At 34.8% G+C, this 17467-nt stretch overlaps 1 protein-coding gene across 1 annotated transcript; it reads right to left on the bottom strand.

The window, feature by feature from the left end:
• On the bottom strand, positions 6569-8419 carry LOC105176174 (protein rough sheath 2 homolog). The gene has a single exon (XM_011098904.2). The coding sequence runs from the start codon at positions 7852-7854 to the stop codon at positions 6700-6702; it is 1155 nt and encodes a 384-aa protein (XP_011097206.1). The 5' UTR covers positions 7855-8419; the 3' UTR covers positions 6569-6699.

Raw genomic sequence — 17467 nt, 5'->3', positions numbered from 1 at the left:
TAAATTCATGAAATTTGCTGACTTCAATAAAATTGTTGAATGAAAATATAGTTTACTCTTGATTGGCTTATACAAACTTATTACAAATCAAATAAATCTTTTTTAGGCAAATTATCTTATACATCTTCATATGCTAATGCATATGAGGGGGTATATTTTCACTCTTATGAGGGTAATTTAGTAAGAATGACGAGAGTCCACAAGGATGCTTCACATGTTGTTTTGGTGCTGGAGAATAACCACCGTATCTTCCTTGGTTGTCAATTCTCGCTTCAAGTACGGGCATTAGCGGAGTCGTCTTGGAACATTAGGGTAAAGTGGGATTTGGAAGCCGATGGCTAGATTTGATTTGCGCATAAGGAGCTCAAGTACATACGATTTGATTGTACCCGTACTGCCTAGATAGTGTAGGTACAGAGAAATAGAACGATACATGAAAATATTAACCAAGAGCTCATAGAGGTAGTGATGGGTGCAAAAGAGTTGATGCAGGACTTTCACATTGTTACCCACCACCGTATCAAATACCCTATTTCAAATCATGTTATATATTTTATTTTATTCAGTATATACATATTATGTATATAAAATTATTCTCTTACATAAATAAATGACGTAATATTTATATAATATATATATTAATTAAATAAAAGATACCACAAATTTTAAAATATAAATTACAATCTGACCCACTATGAAATGCCATAAAGAAGAATAATCGGAGGGTTGAGAAAATGGAAAAAACCTTATAGCGATGATCAAAATTAACTTTGACGGTGCGATGTTGAAGGACTTAGAATCGAGTTTAGGTAAGTGTCGGGTTTTAATAGGTATAGACCCCCCCCCCCCTATTTTTTTATTGAATTTGGAATATTTTTTTATGAATATGGACCTGGACTTTCTTTTGTGAGAATGGACCCTGGTGTCACGGCCAAATTTTATTGTCTTGCAGCAGAATATATCTTTTGCCCGCACGTCATCTCAAGTTACACCCAACCTTCAACCAACCATCGCAGATTTAAGAGTTGACCGACTGTCCGTCGCGTGTCTTCGACACTGAAGCTTGCTAGCATGACATCTAAACGCCTCCTAGCGTGGCACCGCATGCCTGTGCGCTCGTCTATCCAAAATGTCCATATTCGCCGAGGCTCTCGGCACTCATGCCTTTGTGCATTCTTGCGGCGGCCCAACTAGCTAGTCTGCCACCATGCGTCTCGCCCACAATCTCGAAACCCGCCAACGCATCTCTCGATGACAAGGAGCATCCTCGCTCCGCCTCGGTATTACGATGTTCCGCATGCGCCCGCAACGCCCGTCTCATGCCTAGCGTTCACTCGTTACATTTTCGGCGCACGCCTTTGTCATGGCCGTCTTCTGTGCCTCTCTAGAATAAGACCGTATATAAGTCCGAAACCCCATTCGATATGCCAAAATCACACATTAATTCTACACAAGTTGCTTACAGTGCGGCGTTGTCCCACGACCGCTCATTTTAGCCAACGGACCCCCGTGGATGGCTAGAACCCAATAGCGCATGGCGCGAGTGGATGGCTAGAACCCAATAGCGCATGTCACGAGTTGGTTCATGAGGTATTGGAGTGCTTGCCTTGATCACTCATTCACAAGAGAGGTGTTGCCCCTAATGTCCCACACCCATCGGAGCAACCTTGCGCATCACACGGGACCTCTCAATCGCTTTTGTGCCCAATGTATGTCATACTGGCCGTAAACCGTCCATCTAGTTTCCATACCTTTCGGGGACTCTAAATGCTCCTTCGAGAGAATGAGAAAGAAAAAAATAGATTAGAGAAAAGAAACGTGAGAAGGGAGAGAAAAAATATACTATATTTATGGATTTAGTAAAAATATAAAAGATTGAATAAAAAGAAAGATGGAGAAGTTAGATGAGAGAGAAACAATGGAATAGTGGGTGAAAGAAAAAAATTGTAATTATGAGAATATTAAAAAAATTAAAATTACTATTTTTACCAATATTTTTTAAAAGAAAAAAATGAATTAAAGGACAAATTTGAGTATTCAAAAATTGATACGATAAATTTTTTTATAATAGTATAAATAAAATTTAAATACAAATTTAAAATTAATTGATCAAACAGAGATTTTGCTTCTTTTTTTTAAAAAAAAAAAAGATATGAACTAAGATCAGTGAACAAATTACATTGAATCAATAAATAACTAAAAAGAAATAAATTACAATAATACACATAAAGTGAGATAAATACCTACGCATCCAAAAGATTTCGATTCTATGACCTCAAACTTATTCATGAGACCACAATCTTACTCTTAACCATTAAGTTGACATCAGTTAAGATCTCATTGATAGAGATTTTGCTTTTCTTTTTCAATTGTCAAATTCACCAGTTTCATTCCTAAAAAAACGAATTAATGAATTAAATAAAAAAAATTATACTCATTTTTGTTTAAATCCATGTATTTCATCAGAAAAGTTTTTTATTTTCAAACAAAAATTTTGTGTACAATAAGTTTACATGACTAACTACAAATCAATTTTCCGCTCAATTAATTATAATCAAACTCGACAAGAAAAATTCTTATATATTTGAGGCAAATAAATACAAAGTAATATAAATTATATTTCAGTGATATATTTTTACTACTAATATCGGCATTTTAATTCGAGAAAATGCATTAAAAAGATTTCTCAATACCAACTACATAGTTCGTTCAAGAAGTATATTGGGTATTACAATCACCTTCCCTAAAATTTGGCATAATTTTAAATACCTCATTATTGTTTGAAAAATTATAAATATTTCTCTGATTTTAACATTCATATTACGTCGAGTCCAACCCGTTAGCTTTCATTAGGTTCTCATCCAATTTTTATAGTGAACTAACCAAAATGAAATTTTGGATTATAAATGTAATTTTATATATATTTTATAATATTTAAAAAATAGTTTTATAGACTAATATTCCCTATAGATTATTTATTTTACACACCCTCAAATTTTCTTATATTTTAAATATTTTTTTTATTTGTTTAAAAATTTCAGCAATGGAAACAATCCGCCGAAATTTTTTAGCGAGCATCGCAAGATTGAAAGTACCCAATTTTCAAGAAGGCAAGAAAAATATGCGTATAGTTGAACTTGGGATCAATAATTCTATCATTCAAGAAGGCAAGAACAAAGGAGATAACATTAGGCCCAACAATATGCCAACATTTCTAAAAAAACACAAGTGACATACCATCAGGTCCGGAAGATTTATAGAGGTACATCTGAAAAGGAGCACTTTTTACCTTATCTGCTGAATTAGGTTGTAGAAATTGTTCATTAATTTCAGCACCAACTCTAGCCGTAAACCCCCTACGACTGTCTCAATGTCATCATCGGAAGGTATAATAGAGGTAAATAGGTCTTGGAAGTACTGGGCGATGATCTGCTGTATCCCCTTGGAGAACCATCCGATTGCCATAGGCGAGATATAGCGTTTTTTGCGTTGTCAAGCGCTAGCCTTCGTGTGAAAGAAAGTAGTGTTTAAGTCCCCCTCCCACAGCCACTAGGCCTTACCTTGTTGGTTCTACATAATCTTCTCCCAAGCTAGAAGCTCATCTAACTGTTCACGCGGCGACGCCCGTTGAGACATGCTACCCACACTACTCGTACCCCCAACGACATTAGGCAAAGCCTCCTCAAGCTCCTTAACTTTCCTCTTCACATTACTAAAGCTCGACTTCTCCCATATAGTTAAGCTCTTGGCACACATTACGTAGATTATGGAATAATCAGTCCCTAGGAGAACGCGTGCCTGAACCATGCCATGCCTAACAGATTGTTTCCTCACAACCAGTTGCGCGGGTCCACATAGCCTCGAAACAAAATAGCTTGTTATTCCTACCCGTGGTCTGAATTGGCTGGCCCGTTAGAGAAATGATGAGAGGAGTATGATCAGACCCGCAAGCCCTCTCTGTTGAAACTATCGCAAGAGGAAATAAAGATTGACAATCCAACGAGGCACATGGTCGGGCCAATCAAACGTGGACGGTCGTAGGCTCATTACGATTATTACTCCATATAAATTTGTACCCTAAGAATCCCAAGTCTAAGAGTTGGCAATCATAAAGGCATGCCCAAAACTCCTCAATCTGCTTGCGAGGTCTCGGAGCACCCGTCTTCTCATCCTAGGATAACATTTCGTTAAAATCTCCAGCACACAACCAAGGATGAGGAGAATGCCTATTGAGAAGACCTAACAACTGTCAATTCTCAGTTCTCCTAGCTACTTTCAGATGACCATACACACCTGTGAAACGCCATCCCCCCGGACCATCATCCTTAGAAACGGTATCTATATGTGAGGAAGAAAAGGAGTGCACCAACACATTGACGTCTTTTCACCATAGTAGAATCAGGTCTCCCTGCCTTACCACAAGAATCCATATTAATGCCAAACATATTAAATTTCTCCTTAAGGTTATCACACTTACGTTTCTTACACTTTGTCTTGGAGAAGAAGACTAAGGTGGGTTGTGGAGTCGAATCAGCTCAACAAGCACCCAGACTATCTTAGAGGACCCCAACCTCGGACAGTTCCACACAAAGAGATTCATATGCGACCCCGTTGAAATAACATCTGAGTCCTCATCCAATAAGTGACGATGCTTAGCCTCCCTATCATTCACCCCACAAAAATCTATCACAAAAAATTGTCTACTATGCTTACGAGGGACGCTTCCCCTAAGAGATGCCCGTCATTGTCCACGGCGACGGTGACAAGTCACACCTCTACCAACCGGAGTAGAGAACTGAATTGGGGCAAGGACAAGCCCCTCCTCAATAACCATGTCAACCTCATCCCCTGCTGGTATGCCAGTGTGTTATGAAGGAACCTGAGAAAATATGTAATCAGCTACTACACCCTGCTCTTGCCTATTCACCTTCATAACCCTCGTATCGAGAACCTAGGATGCAAGGCTCTCCAAAGAGGAGAAGTCAAGCGGCTGGCGCTTAGCATTGCCGTTTGGCGGCTGAAGAGGAAAGTATTGGAGCCTCATCAATACCCTGATTCCCCAGATTCTACAAGTTCGAGTCACCCTCTTCAAACAGCAGGCCCTGGCCCCGCTCAGCTCTCGAGGGGCACTCGATCAGGTGCCCCTAACTCGGAGAAGTAGATCCAGCGAAGCTACTAGGTTTGTTTGGCCCCCGATCGCAAAGCGAAGCCCGCAACCACGGGCCGTACGGGGAGTTCTCAAAACGCTCTGGGTCAACAAAATCATCCTCAAAACGCTCTTCACAATACCTCGAGATATGCCCGAGCATGCTACACAAATAACAAAAATTTTGTGGTCGCTTGTACGTGAAGGAGACCATAAATTCCTCTCCAAAAGTAGCACAAATACGCAAAGCGCGATATAATGGGAGTGTGACATTGAGGGTTACCCTAATCCGCATAGAGGCCCCCCAGACTTTGCCCGAGTTCTCTGTCTCCATGTCACAAAATATTCCTATCTTGTTCCCGGTCAATGATGCAATATCGAACGTCATCTTGCTTAGAGGGAGATCATGCACATGCACAAAGAAATCACACCAAGTAAGGTCCATGTTTAACAAGTTTCATTCGGACCCACCCCACTGAGGATCAAAGTATTCTTCTCAAAACTCCCTAGATATTCCTCTAGCACCATGTTCCAATCGATAATATGATTGAAGCGTATGAAAAAACACCCTTCACCGAGACTCCGCAGCTCCAAGCCCTTAACCGGGTTCAACATGCTCCGAATCAAGGTGGTCAAGGCCTCAAATTTTGGTTGCTTAGACGATAACAAATGGCCAACCAAAAACAGAAGGTGTGATTCCGAATCAACCTCCCACAACCCATCTGGCACCATAACCCATGACCCTTCCCTATCAGATAGAGTCAACTTCCGACCCAACCGTTGACAGAGCGTTTCCATATTCATAAACAGTTGATACAACCACAAGGGAAGGCAAAAACGGCTTAAATGAACGAAGAGCCTATACCAATACCAACAACAACAGACAAAAAGTGCAAGAATCCTACCACACAAAGAACAGAACGAAGAAACACAACAAGAAGAAAACAAATAAAAGAGAAAGAACAGAAGAAACCCAAACGCGAAAGGCAAAAGAAAGAAACAGGGATAGACACGAAATCGATACACCAAGCGCACTACAAAGACAAACACACCGACGCACCAACACCAGCGAACAGATTTGCCGCGCCACCGTAACCACTGGGAAGGAGAAACGCAAATCTCACCGATATCGACGCATGATGCTGGAGAGAAAAGAGACAGACACGAAAGGGACTCTCAAAGAAGAGAGAACTAAAACTCCCAACTAGGGAGAACTAACATCCTTTCTATACACACAATGTCTATATATTAAATTTAATAAAAGGATGCAATTATCTATTTTTTAATAAAATAAAAGACATCATTATTATATTAATTTTTTCAATTCAAATTAAATATAATTCAATTATAAAAAAAATAATTTATATTTAAATCAGTCAAATCTAATTTATATAAGAATTTTGCGGCCAAAACATTGATTGAGTTTATTAAGTTTGAACATACCATAGCTATATTTCATGACAAGTTGTACACAAGGCGTACACACACACACACACACTACAACATGAAAAATCCAAAACAAAAACAAAAAGAAGAGATGGCGTCCGGTATTTTCAGTTGGGAGGCGGGGCTGAGAAGCCATGGCCAATCTGTGCAAGCAGCTTCCCCAGCTTCACCTGATTACTGCACCAACCTTCCATTAACTTCGCTTCTTTCGCTTCCGCTTCCCTCTCCAACGCCTTCACTTGCTCTCTGTACTCTCCCTCAATTCTGCTCATGAACGCCGTTTCCTCCTCCCTCAGGCACCGTATCTTCGCTTCTATTTCCTCCGTTTTCTCCCTCCTCCGCCGCGCCTTCTCCGACTCCAGCTGCTGCTCCAGCCGATTCAGTCGCCATGTAGCCTCTTTCTTGTGCCGCATCCAGTTCTCTCTTCCTTCTTCCAGCTCCTTACAGTGCTGAAGCAGGAGGCCCACTTGTTGGACAGGGAAAAACCGGGGCGGAATTCCTGTGATCTCCGGGTGGATTGGATCTAGGACGGCCGGTTCGGAAGGTGAGAGCGTCAGGCTTACGGAAGGCGATGGAGTGGAGGAGGAGGAGGTTAAGGACGACGTCGTGGTGGGAGTAGTGTTCATGTTCATGTTCATCCAAGGCGGGAGCGGGGCTCCGGATGTACAAGCGGAATTCACCGGTTCTGTAATTGATCCTAGTGAAAGCACCGGCGGCGGTTCCGGAAGCGAAAGGTTGGCCGCCGGCATAATCATATTGGTCGTCGCCGACTGAAAAGGAAACAATTTAGGCTGCACGTACTTCTCCGCAAAGGTCTCCAATATATGGTCGTACTTCCCCTGCGCAGCTTTAACCGGCGACCCACCGCTTGCCACGGCGGAGACACCCGGCGGTGTTCCGTAATCCAGGTGATTCTTCTGCGATTTCTGAAGCTGCTTGAGCTGCTTCTCCTTGAAAACCTCCCACCACTTCCCTAGACGCTTAGCGGTTCGGCCGGGGACCTCGGCGGCGATTTTCTTCCACTTATTGCCGTACTTTGCCTGGAGCGAAATCACGAGATTTTGCTCTTCGGGAGTCAGCGACCCCTTCTTGATCCCGGGCTTGAGGTAGTTTTTCCATCGCTCAAGACACGATTTGGGATCCCTGTCGAGGGGTTTGCCCATGCGTTGGGGGATGAGGTTCCATTCCTTGGGACCGTATTGCTTGACATAGGCGCGGAGGAGGGCGTCTTCTTCCGGCTGCCACCTCTGACGCTCCTTCATCTCCTCACCAATACCACAAACAACACCACCATGTTGCAATACATACAAACAAACCAATCAAATCCCCCAAACGCCCGCCAACTGTTTGTGATTACACCTCCATAGATAATCCTTCAACTCCAATCCAAAAAAACAAAAACAAATCAAGAACAACCAAGAAACAATAAGGGCTGAGGAGGAAGAGACTCAAGAGGTATGGCGGATACTGTTTACTGCTGGTAGTGGGTAGGTGCAGAAGCATGGGTAGAAAAGATTTATATAGTAGTAGAAGAGAGAGAAAGAGAGAGAGAGGATTCAGATGCTAATAATTGTAAATGTTGGGGGGTGAGGGTGAAAAAGAAAAGGGAGAAACAGTGGGGGAGAGTGGTGGCGGTGGGTGGGGATGGTGGCAGAGTGATCAGTCAGAATTGTGGTGGAAATGACGGGACAGTGGGAAGGAGGGGGTACTGCTAGTGAGAGTGTAGAGTACAGTACTGTGTATAAAGATGCCAAGTTAAAGATGAGCTGTGAATTTGTTGGGGGGTGGGGTTCAAGTTCAACACTACTCCGCCTTCATTTCTTTTGCTTTGTGTTTCCTCCAGAGCGTTCCCTCCACCCTCTATATCTTGGGAAATCTTTTGTCCAATCTCATTCCATTATATTTGAACTAATGATATGATAAATACAATATACTCATCATATTATTAATATACAATTTAAAAAAAATAATCAATCATAAAATAATTATATTACACTTGTTTTGTGATTGAATTGGTTTGGTCAAACTAAGTCAGGGCAAAAAAATTTTCTAAGTCATTAACACAAACTACCTTACTTTATACTTCATCAATTCAACTCGTTTTTCTCAAAAAATTCAGATTCAAATCAGGTCTAATTAGATGTTATATTTATTATGTGATTGATGGACTATTTACAAAAAATATACTTTTGGTTCGGCAAATTTGATTCAAATAAGAAATTTGTGAGTTTTTATGTATTGATTTCATTTTTGCATTGCGAGAAGAAACACTACAATACAATATAATATTAGTATTAAAAGATCGAGTTGCAATTTCAAAGTTGTCACCATATAATTATTCATGAAGAATATTAAGTACAAAGTTGTTACCGTAAGAAATTAACAACATAACACAAATCAAATTCGAGCAGTTTGATATTTTAAAAATATATTTTTTTATTAATCCATCGAGCTCCAATTGAATTTAAATAATTGTCAAATGAAATTTTTTATCCAAACTTGATTTAATAAATTTAAATGAATCTAGCAAATGAAATTTAATTGATGAATTCAATATTAAACTAAAATAATACTAAACTTAAATTCTAGAGACTAGTCAAAATTTGCCTAGTCATCGGCAATCGAGGGTAAATATATATTTTAAGTGAAGTAGTTTTAATTTTATCTCAATATAAGTATTAATAATAAAAATAATTTATCGGACTGTTACTATATATAATTAGTAATACATTTTTTACAATAATATCAATACAGTGATGATTATATCTGTTGTCACTATACATACATCATTATATTATGTTTTTATCGTTATTTGTTCATTCTAAATGCCGATATATATTTAAACATTATCACTATATTAATTATAAAAATTATTAAATTGACAAAATAATTTTTTTATAACTTAATATATAATTAATAACAATTTTAATATATTGCCGTTAATAAATTGTTAATAATTTATTGCCGCAAGATGGTGACATTAGCTTTTGTACTAAAAGGAAAAAGGACACATAATTAATTAACAACTAATTATTGTCGACAATCTATAGCAAATAATCAAACATTCGTACATTTTTGCTATTATTAATTGAATTTATATCTCTTAATTAATGAACTCTTTTTTTTTGTTTGAACATATAAATATAGGTATTATTATTTATCTTTAGTGGTTAATGAACTATTTTTTCTTGTTTGAACATATAAATATAGGTATTATTATTTATCTTTAGTGGGGTATTCTAATTAAGATAATTTGTTAATATTGCATTTGGCTAAAATATTTATGAACTCCCCATATTTAATTATAGGATTAATCGCATTTAAACTCCTACTAAAATGTAAAATTATACTTTTTTTAAAAAAAGATTTCAGCACTTACACTCCTTCTAAAAATTCACTGTTACACATGATTTCCCTTTCGTTAAGGTTTGGACGAAACTGTTATTAGTTAGCAAAAAATACACATAAATTTTTAATTTTACCTTATTCTTATGTAATAATTTTGTACTCGTAAGAAAAAAGAATATAAAGGTGTTAACCTTACTATATGTATTTATCTATTTATAGGCACAAAAATAGACTTAAAAATATTAAATAATTGATAAAATTAAATATTTATGTAATTTATTTTTCTAACATCAATATTTTCCGTCTAAACCCTAATATAAGGTGGTCAAGTGTAAACGAAGAATTTTTTGGGATGGTGTAAGGATAATTTCAAAAACTATTTGGGAGAAAGTGTAATTTCATATTTTTAGAGAGACTCTAAGTGTAATTAACCCTTAATTATAAAAAATTCAACTTATAAAATATTAAATATATATATATAATAAAAAAAACTCTTCGATATAATAAGATCATTGGTTTTATAAGCTTTAGAGAAATATATTTTTAATATGTATTGTTGATTAGGTTCGAGTTCATGACGTCAAATATATTAAATATAATTTAATTTAATTATTAAATTAAAATATCATTATTCATATGTGCGTGTATAATATAAAATAAAAGAATATATTAAAATTTATTTATTATTATTTTTTTTAAAAGTTTGATCTTTATGATTAAGATGACGGAGAATTAAGGGAAGGGAAGGGAAGCGCGTGGAACTCTCGAAAGATGTGGGGCGCGTGAGGGGTCTGGGAAGGGCTAGCGCCTGGAGGGACGGATCAACGCATTTCTCGGATCTGTTGTGGGGGGGAAACCTATTTCAGTGTGTGGTCCGTCGGGTGGCGGGGGTGGGGGTGAGGTGGGGGGGCCTCAGTCTCTACAGTGTCTTTCTGTGAGGTTCCTGCCAATTACTTACTGGCATTGTCATAGTCGCCCAGGGGCCTCGGGCTTCGGAATTCAATTCCCATGCGCGCTTTTCAAAGCCCACCTTTTGCTCATTAAAGTAAAAACGCGACTTCTGCTTTCTTACCTTGCTTGTAGGAATCAGTGCAAGCATTTGGCATGAAACAGCTCCAGAATCGGCTCATTACTTTTCCCCTTCATTTTTACCTTTTCAATTAAAAATAAAGTGTGGAGTTGTATGTAAATCTTATTTTGTTTTTTTTTTCTAGTAAATAAATATAAAGATAAATACATGGTTCTCAAAGTTTAAAATAATTACATGTAATACCCCTGGCATTTAATTCAGATATTTTCATTCGTTAGTCAAAGTTCACAAAATTAATTAATATTAACAAAAAAAATTAAATAAAAATTCGTATTTAACCCGAATTGACTTATTAAAGTTCAAACACATCTTTTTTTAATCAGATTACCCTTATATATTTTTTATACTAATGAATATAAAGATGTATATTTTCATTCTTATAAGGATTATTTGATCATGAAAAGATTTATTCGGCCTGTAATTAATCAGTATTAAGTTAATTGGGCTTAAATATAAATTTTTCATTCAATTTTTATTGTCAATATCAATAAATTTAATTAATCTATACTATTATAAAGGGAAGAGGGTTTATAGACTCAAAGTTGTATTTTTGATACCACTGCACCAAATTATTTCAATATAATATATATTGTACAAATTAAGTGTCAATTTTTAATTTAATTTAAGTAAATTGTGTATTAATAGTTAGCACGTTAAAAAAAGTTACTAGACATTGTATGTGAGGTTGTAAGGCAATGTCAAGTTTTAATATAAAAGAACAAATTATGAATTTCAATAAAATAAAAGTATTACTATAAATTATGCACGCAGGTATTGTGTGACATCGTATCTAGTTGTGACTAATGAAGATATCTATTTATTAGATAAAAACAAACATTAGAGGTGCTAGATATAATTTTTCAAACTACAGGTGATCTAGTGTAATTACACCAAACCTAAAGGGATGATTGTTTAATTATCCCAGAAATTTATAATCATAAAATTTTAAATTATTAAAAAAGGGACATTACACCGTCTTCCCTTGAATTTGGTGTAACTGTATGTAGGCTACTGTAGTTTGAAAAATTATATCTACTAATTTTAACGTTTGTTTTTGTCTAAATAATAGACCCATCAGTTAGTTAATATTTACTAAATGTGTTGAGATTAGGAAAAAGTTGAATCAAAATCTATATTTACCCCAATTGACTTATTACTAACCTATTCTATCCTTATATATCTTCACACAATCATGCATGTGTGGAGTCATTTTTTCACCTTTATAAGGGTGTTTTGGTTAGAAAATATTATTTGACTTGCAATAACCAGTAAGTGACTAATAAATCGATTTCGGGTGTGTATGAGTTTTCATTCAATGTACGATTTTGCTAATATCAGGAAATTCGGATAATTTTCAGTAATTGAGGGATCTATTTGCTAAACAGAAACAAATATCAGAGGTATTAAATATAATTTTTTGAACCATGAAAATTGAAGTATAATCACATCAAATCTCGAAGAAGGCAGTGTAATTATCTCTATTGAGGCCAAATCCAGATAAGAACATATCCAAATGTACTTAGATAAGCCTGTCGCTTAAGTAAGTGACATGTAAGACAAGAAATCATAAAAAACACATACGAAAACTCTAATTATAGTTTTTCAATAATTAAGTCAGTAAGGTTATACGAAAATGATATTTACCTGGACATAAAAGGCTAGTATTTATTATTTTCTGAGTAAGATTTCATGTAAGTCATATCAAAAAATGATCGAGTGAAGATGACGAGTCTATACATATTGGATTCAAGTAGGGTCAGGGTGGGGTCGGTATAATTCAGATGAAAAATGTGCGGATCTTAACATATTTTATGAGTAAAAGAAGATTTGGGGGCATTTTTACAAATCCAAACATTACAGTCGCATTTTCTAAAAATTAATTACTCTAGCGATTATCTCATAATCAGTTTATGCAATCGTCAGATCATACAATTTATAAAATATAATGATGATAGTCGACGTGATATATAAAAAGTATTTGAGGATGAAAATATAATGATATAGTTGACATAATTATATTTTTTAAAAAGTGAAATATTATATATATATATATATATATCAAAAAAATATTTCACGAGATGAGATCAAATATCATCCACAAGCAAGCACAAGATATTACAGCCTGTTTAGCCCAATTTACCAAATACAATACCCAAATGGGTTGGGCCTAGTGATCCATTTCAAGACCCGAATACTTGCATGGGTTTTGTACCCACCTTTTAGGCTCCAGTTCATATCCGGATCCTGGTGCTTTCTTGACACCATTTCGTTTTCAGGTCAATATTAAATCAAATTATTTGATATTAATCTAAAATTGATAATAAAAAATTAATTTAATAATATTTCTTTTACTATAATAAATTAATTTAGTTATCAATTCGTTAGCATTTGAAATTTCACCAGAACTGGCTGCAATTAATTAAAAAATATACAAAATTTAAGTTATTAAATCTCGACTATGATACTATTCAATTAACCAAGTTTTGATAAAAGAAACATTAAATAATAATTAAATTATTTTAATTGGAGTAGCATAATTCAATAAAAAATATTATTTATTTAATTTTACAAAAATAACAATTAAAACATATTAAATAAATAAAATTAAATAAAATAAACATTAAAATATGTTAAATAAATAATAATATTTGTAACGCATTTTGTAATACACATATATCAGCTAAAATTGTTTTTGACTGTTACAAAGACTCTGCCAAAAATAGTTATCAATTTCGAATATAGCCGTTACAAAAATCATTAGAAATGTCGTCTAAAGATTGAAGTGGAGATGAGTAAAGATATTCAAAGTTATATATATGTAATGTGGAGACTTACTAAGCACACATTTGACACTAAAGCTGTGGGTGGAAGATGACGCATGCATGGCCCACCTTCCCCTCGCTTCAAATTCAGCTGTTAACTTTCTATACACAATAAATTACAACTACCTCTTTTGAGATTTGACATAATAACGAATATTTTTTTGTTAGGCAAAAGATTATCAATATCTTCCTAATTTTAACAACCGTCTAACAATTAGTCCGATGCGTTAGATTTTCATCCATTTATGTAGTGAACTGACTACAATGCCATTATCAATTAAAAAAATATAATTTTATTTATTTTCTAAAAAAATTTTATGGATGTAAAAGAAAATAGATTGGAGATGCCTACAAACAAGTAGATGTGTAAAGAAATATGCAAAATTGGGGTGTGTTGCAAAGTGTGAGTATTTCAATAACACAAAACTTACGACTTGATTTAGTATGATCTACGTGTGCCATGAGTGTAAAGAAAATTTTCCATCATGAAAAAATTATTGGTCCAGCAATATACCATGTAGGTCACACTCCATGTGAATAGGCAATGCTATCACATCAAACAGTGAGTCGCTTTTAGAAGGAAAGACGTTAGTTGTACAATCAGATTAATGGAAAATTCTACTTCGGACTTGGCTCGGTTGAACCTGAACCAATCAAATGACAATTGCAATACACTTGCGGTGTGATTGATGTACAGTTCAAAAAAAAGTGATGGATCACACAACAAGTGTGATACACTTACTTTGTGATTGATTTGATTCGATCAAACTTAATCCGGACAAAAAGTTTTCCTTAGATCAACCATCATCTAATTATGGGCTTTGATCATTGAGCTTTGAGTGCGTGTGGGCCTCTGGCTCTGTCATTATGGGCTTGCCTTTTGTGCTAAATGGGCCTTACGGAAAATTATTATTTTATATACAACTTCAATTGCTTTTTTTTTTAAAAAAAAAACATCACCTATCATTAGTCAATTAGATAATAAAATGAAACTAATTGTTAATTTAAATTAATAAAAATATCTTTAAAAGCATGAGTAGAGTAATACAAATTCATTTGAAATTTATCTAAATTATACTAAATTACCTTAAAATCTGAATATTTTCTAACTTGTGTTAGAATTTTAAAATTTTACACTTTTCGTATTTAATAAATTAATTGCGTATAGTCTGATGGGACTCGAATTGATGATCTCAAACTTATTTATAAGATAAAAAACTCAGCTAAACACAAGAAAATGCAGTTAGGGCTCTTGAACTTTTAGAGAAAGAACAACACGACCTCCTAAAGTGAGAGGCAATTAGTGTTCTAGGGGTCACATACTTTCTTTGTCGGAGAATTTTTACGTGTTAGTATATTTACAAAGGGGTAAAATGCAATTAACCGTACATGATCATTGAGCTGATATACAATACAAAATGTTACACATACCTTAGGGCAACCACCCCTCTTTCCCGGAACTGGTTAAATTCATGTTATGCATTGAGTGAAAGGTCTCGTTCGTCGCATATTCTTTATTTTTAAAAATAAGTGACGTGTTAAATCTTTAACTATTCAGTATATTAAATACGGATGTTTATTAACCCCCCACCCACCCCCAACCCCAACCCCAACCCCAACCCCAACCCCCCCAACTATGGACATGCACATGCACATGCAACATTGTGATCTCCTCAATTTCCGCCTTCCCCACATACTTTCCCTATCAAACCCACATTGAAAGGAACCTAACAGTGATGGGTCTCAATCACCAACTTGTAATAAGAAGCCATAACTTCTTTCATTTCAGAAGATAATATATGCAGTAAAGCTTCTCCTGTGTTGTTTTCTTGTTGCCCAAACTTCTGTCATTTTATAGGGGAGTGGGGAGTTCTATTCTATTGTATTGCTCCTCTGAGGTTGGGTTTGTGCATATATATATATATATATATATATATTCAGTTCCAATATTTGGCGATTTAAAATTCAAAATGGAATTAATTATATTTAGATCTTTCTTTGAAAATTAATGCAAAATTATATGTTTTTCCCCCAAAAAAAGAAAAAGTTGTAAAATTATACTTACACCTCCACCGAAATTCGTTTGTTTACACATGACCCCCTTCTGTTAGTATTTGGATAAAAAATGCTGAATTCAACAATATATATATATACACATAAATTTTTAATTTTACCCCCAATTCAATATTCTACAATGTTTTTATAATATAAAGAAGTAATTATAGTATAATAAAGTCAAAATGGTGTAACTGTGATAAATATATATTGCTCCCAGATTATAGCTATAGATGAATGAAAAAACTAGATAACTTCATATATATGGAGTGATGTAACATCATTGTTGTATCTATTTCTTGAGATATCTTGTTCATCTGGTGCTACAATAAAATATATGCAAGATTAGTGTTCACCCGACCTATGAAAAGCCACACTTTTAGTCCTATAAGTTGGATTCATTTTCAATTTTTGGTCCTTTTATTATAATTTTCGCACATTGCATCACATAAAGTTAGAAATTTTCTCATTTTGAAGCCTCATGTAACTTTTCCATCCAATTGTTAACAGAAGTGTCATGAGGCCCTTAGTCCAGCATGTATTTTAACTAACAACCCCGTGACCTCTTCATTAATTATTGACAAAAAAGTCACGTGAGGGCTAAACATGAAAAAATTTATAATTTATGGAATGCAATGTGAGAAAATCGTAAGAAATAAGATTAAATTAAAAAAAAAAGTCCCTAATATATGGACCAAAAATGCAATTTTTCCCCTCACCCCATATATAGAAAGTAAAAAATGTACAAAATATAACTAGTTTTTCATTCATAAACGGCTACTTTTCGTTCAATGATTTTTGGGAATAATATTTCATTACAATTACACCCTTTCACTTTTTATGTATTACATTTACATCTTATAAGTATAAAAATATTATATATGAATGTTAAATGAGGGATAAAAATTAAAAAATTATGTAATCTTTTGTTGATGTAAGCATATTCCATCCAGACCTGGCCTAACGAAAATAGGTTGGTATAAACAGATAAATTTCGAAGGAAATATAAGTGTAATTTTTGAAATACCTCGTCCAAAGAGAAAAAAGAAAAAAAAAATTGGGAATGGAGAATTTGAACCGAACATAGATTGTCCTAGTGATTATGACATAAGAATTTCTTTCATCAAGGACAATCATTTATTTGTGCTATTCACATCAACAAACTATTGCAACATTCGTATTCGCGTGGATAAATAGTAATTTATCCCTTATGATATTAAAAATGAGTATATTATCTATCTATAAAAAAAAATAGAGCAAATTTATCCTCCTCTAATTTTTAAAATGAAGCAATTTACCTGCTTATACAGGGAGATAAATTGCTTCATTTTAGAAATCATAGGGGGTAGATCGTTGTATTTTAAAAAATACAGAGAGGTAAATCGCTATTTATTTTTTCATAAGGGGGTAGTTTGCTTATTTGCAATATCACAAAGGGGTTGCTTGAATTTTTTCCATAATAATTATGATTATTTGAAATTCAGGGTCGAGTCAATTAGAGGTGATTGTGGTGCAATTTCTTTATTTTTTTAAATTATTTTTAAATTAAATTTTTATGCA

This window comes from Sesamum indicum, linkage group LG13, assembly GCF_000512975.1.
Source record: "Sesamum indicum cultivar Zhongzhi No. 13 linkage group LG13, S_indicum_v1.0, whole genome shotgun sequence".
NCBI lineage: Eukaryota > Viridiplantae > Streptophyta > Magnoliopsida > Lamiales > Pedaliaceae > Sesamum > Sesamum indicum.
This window is presented reverse-complemented; position numbering and strand designations above follow the sequence as displayed.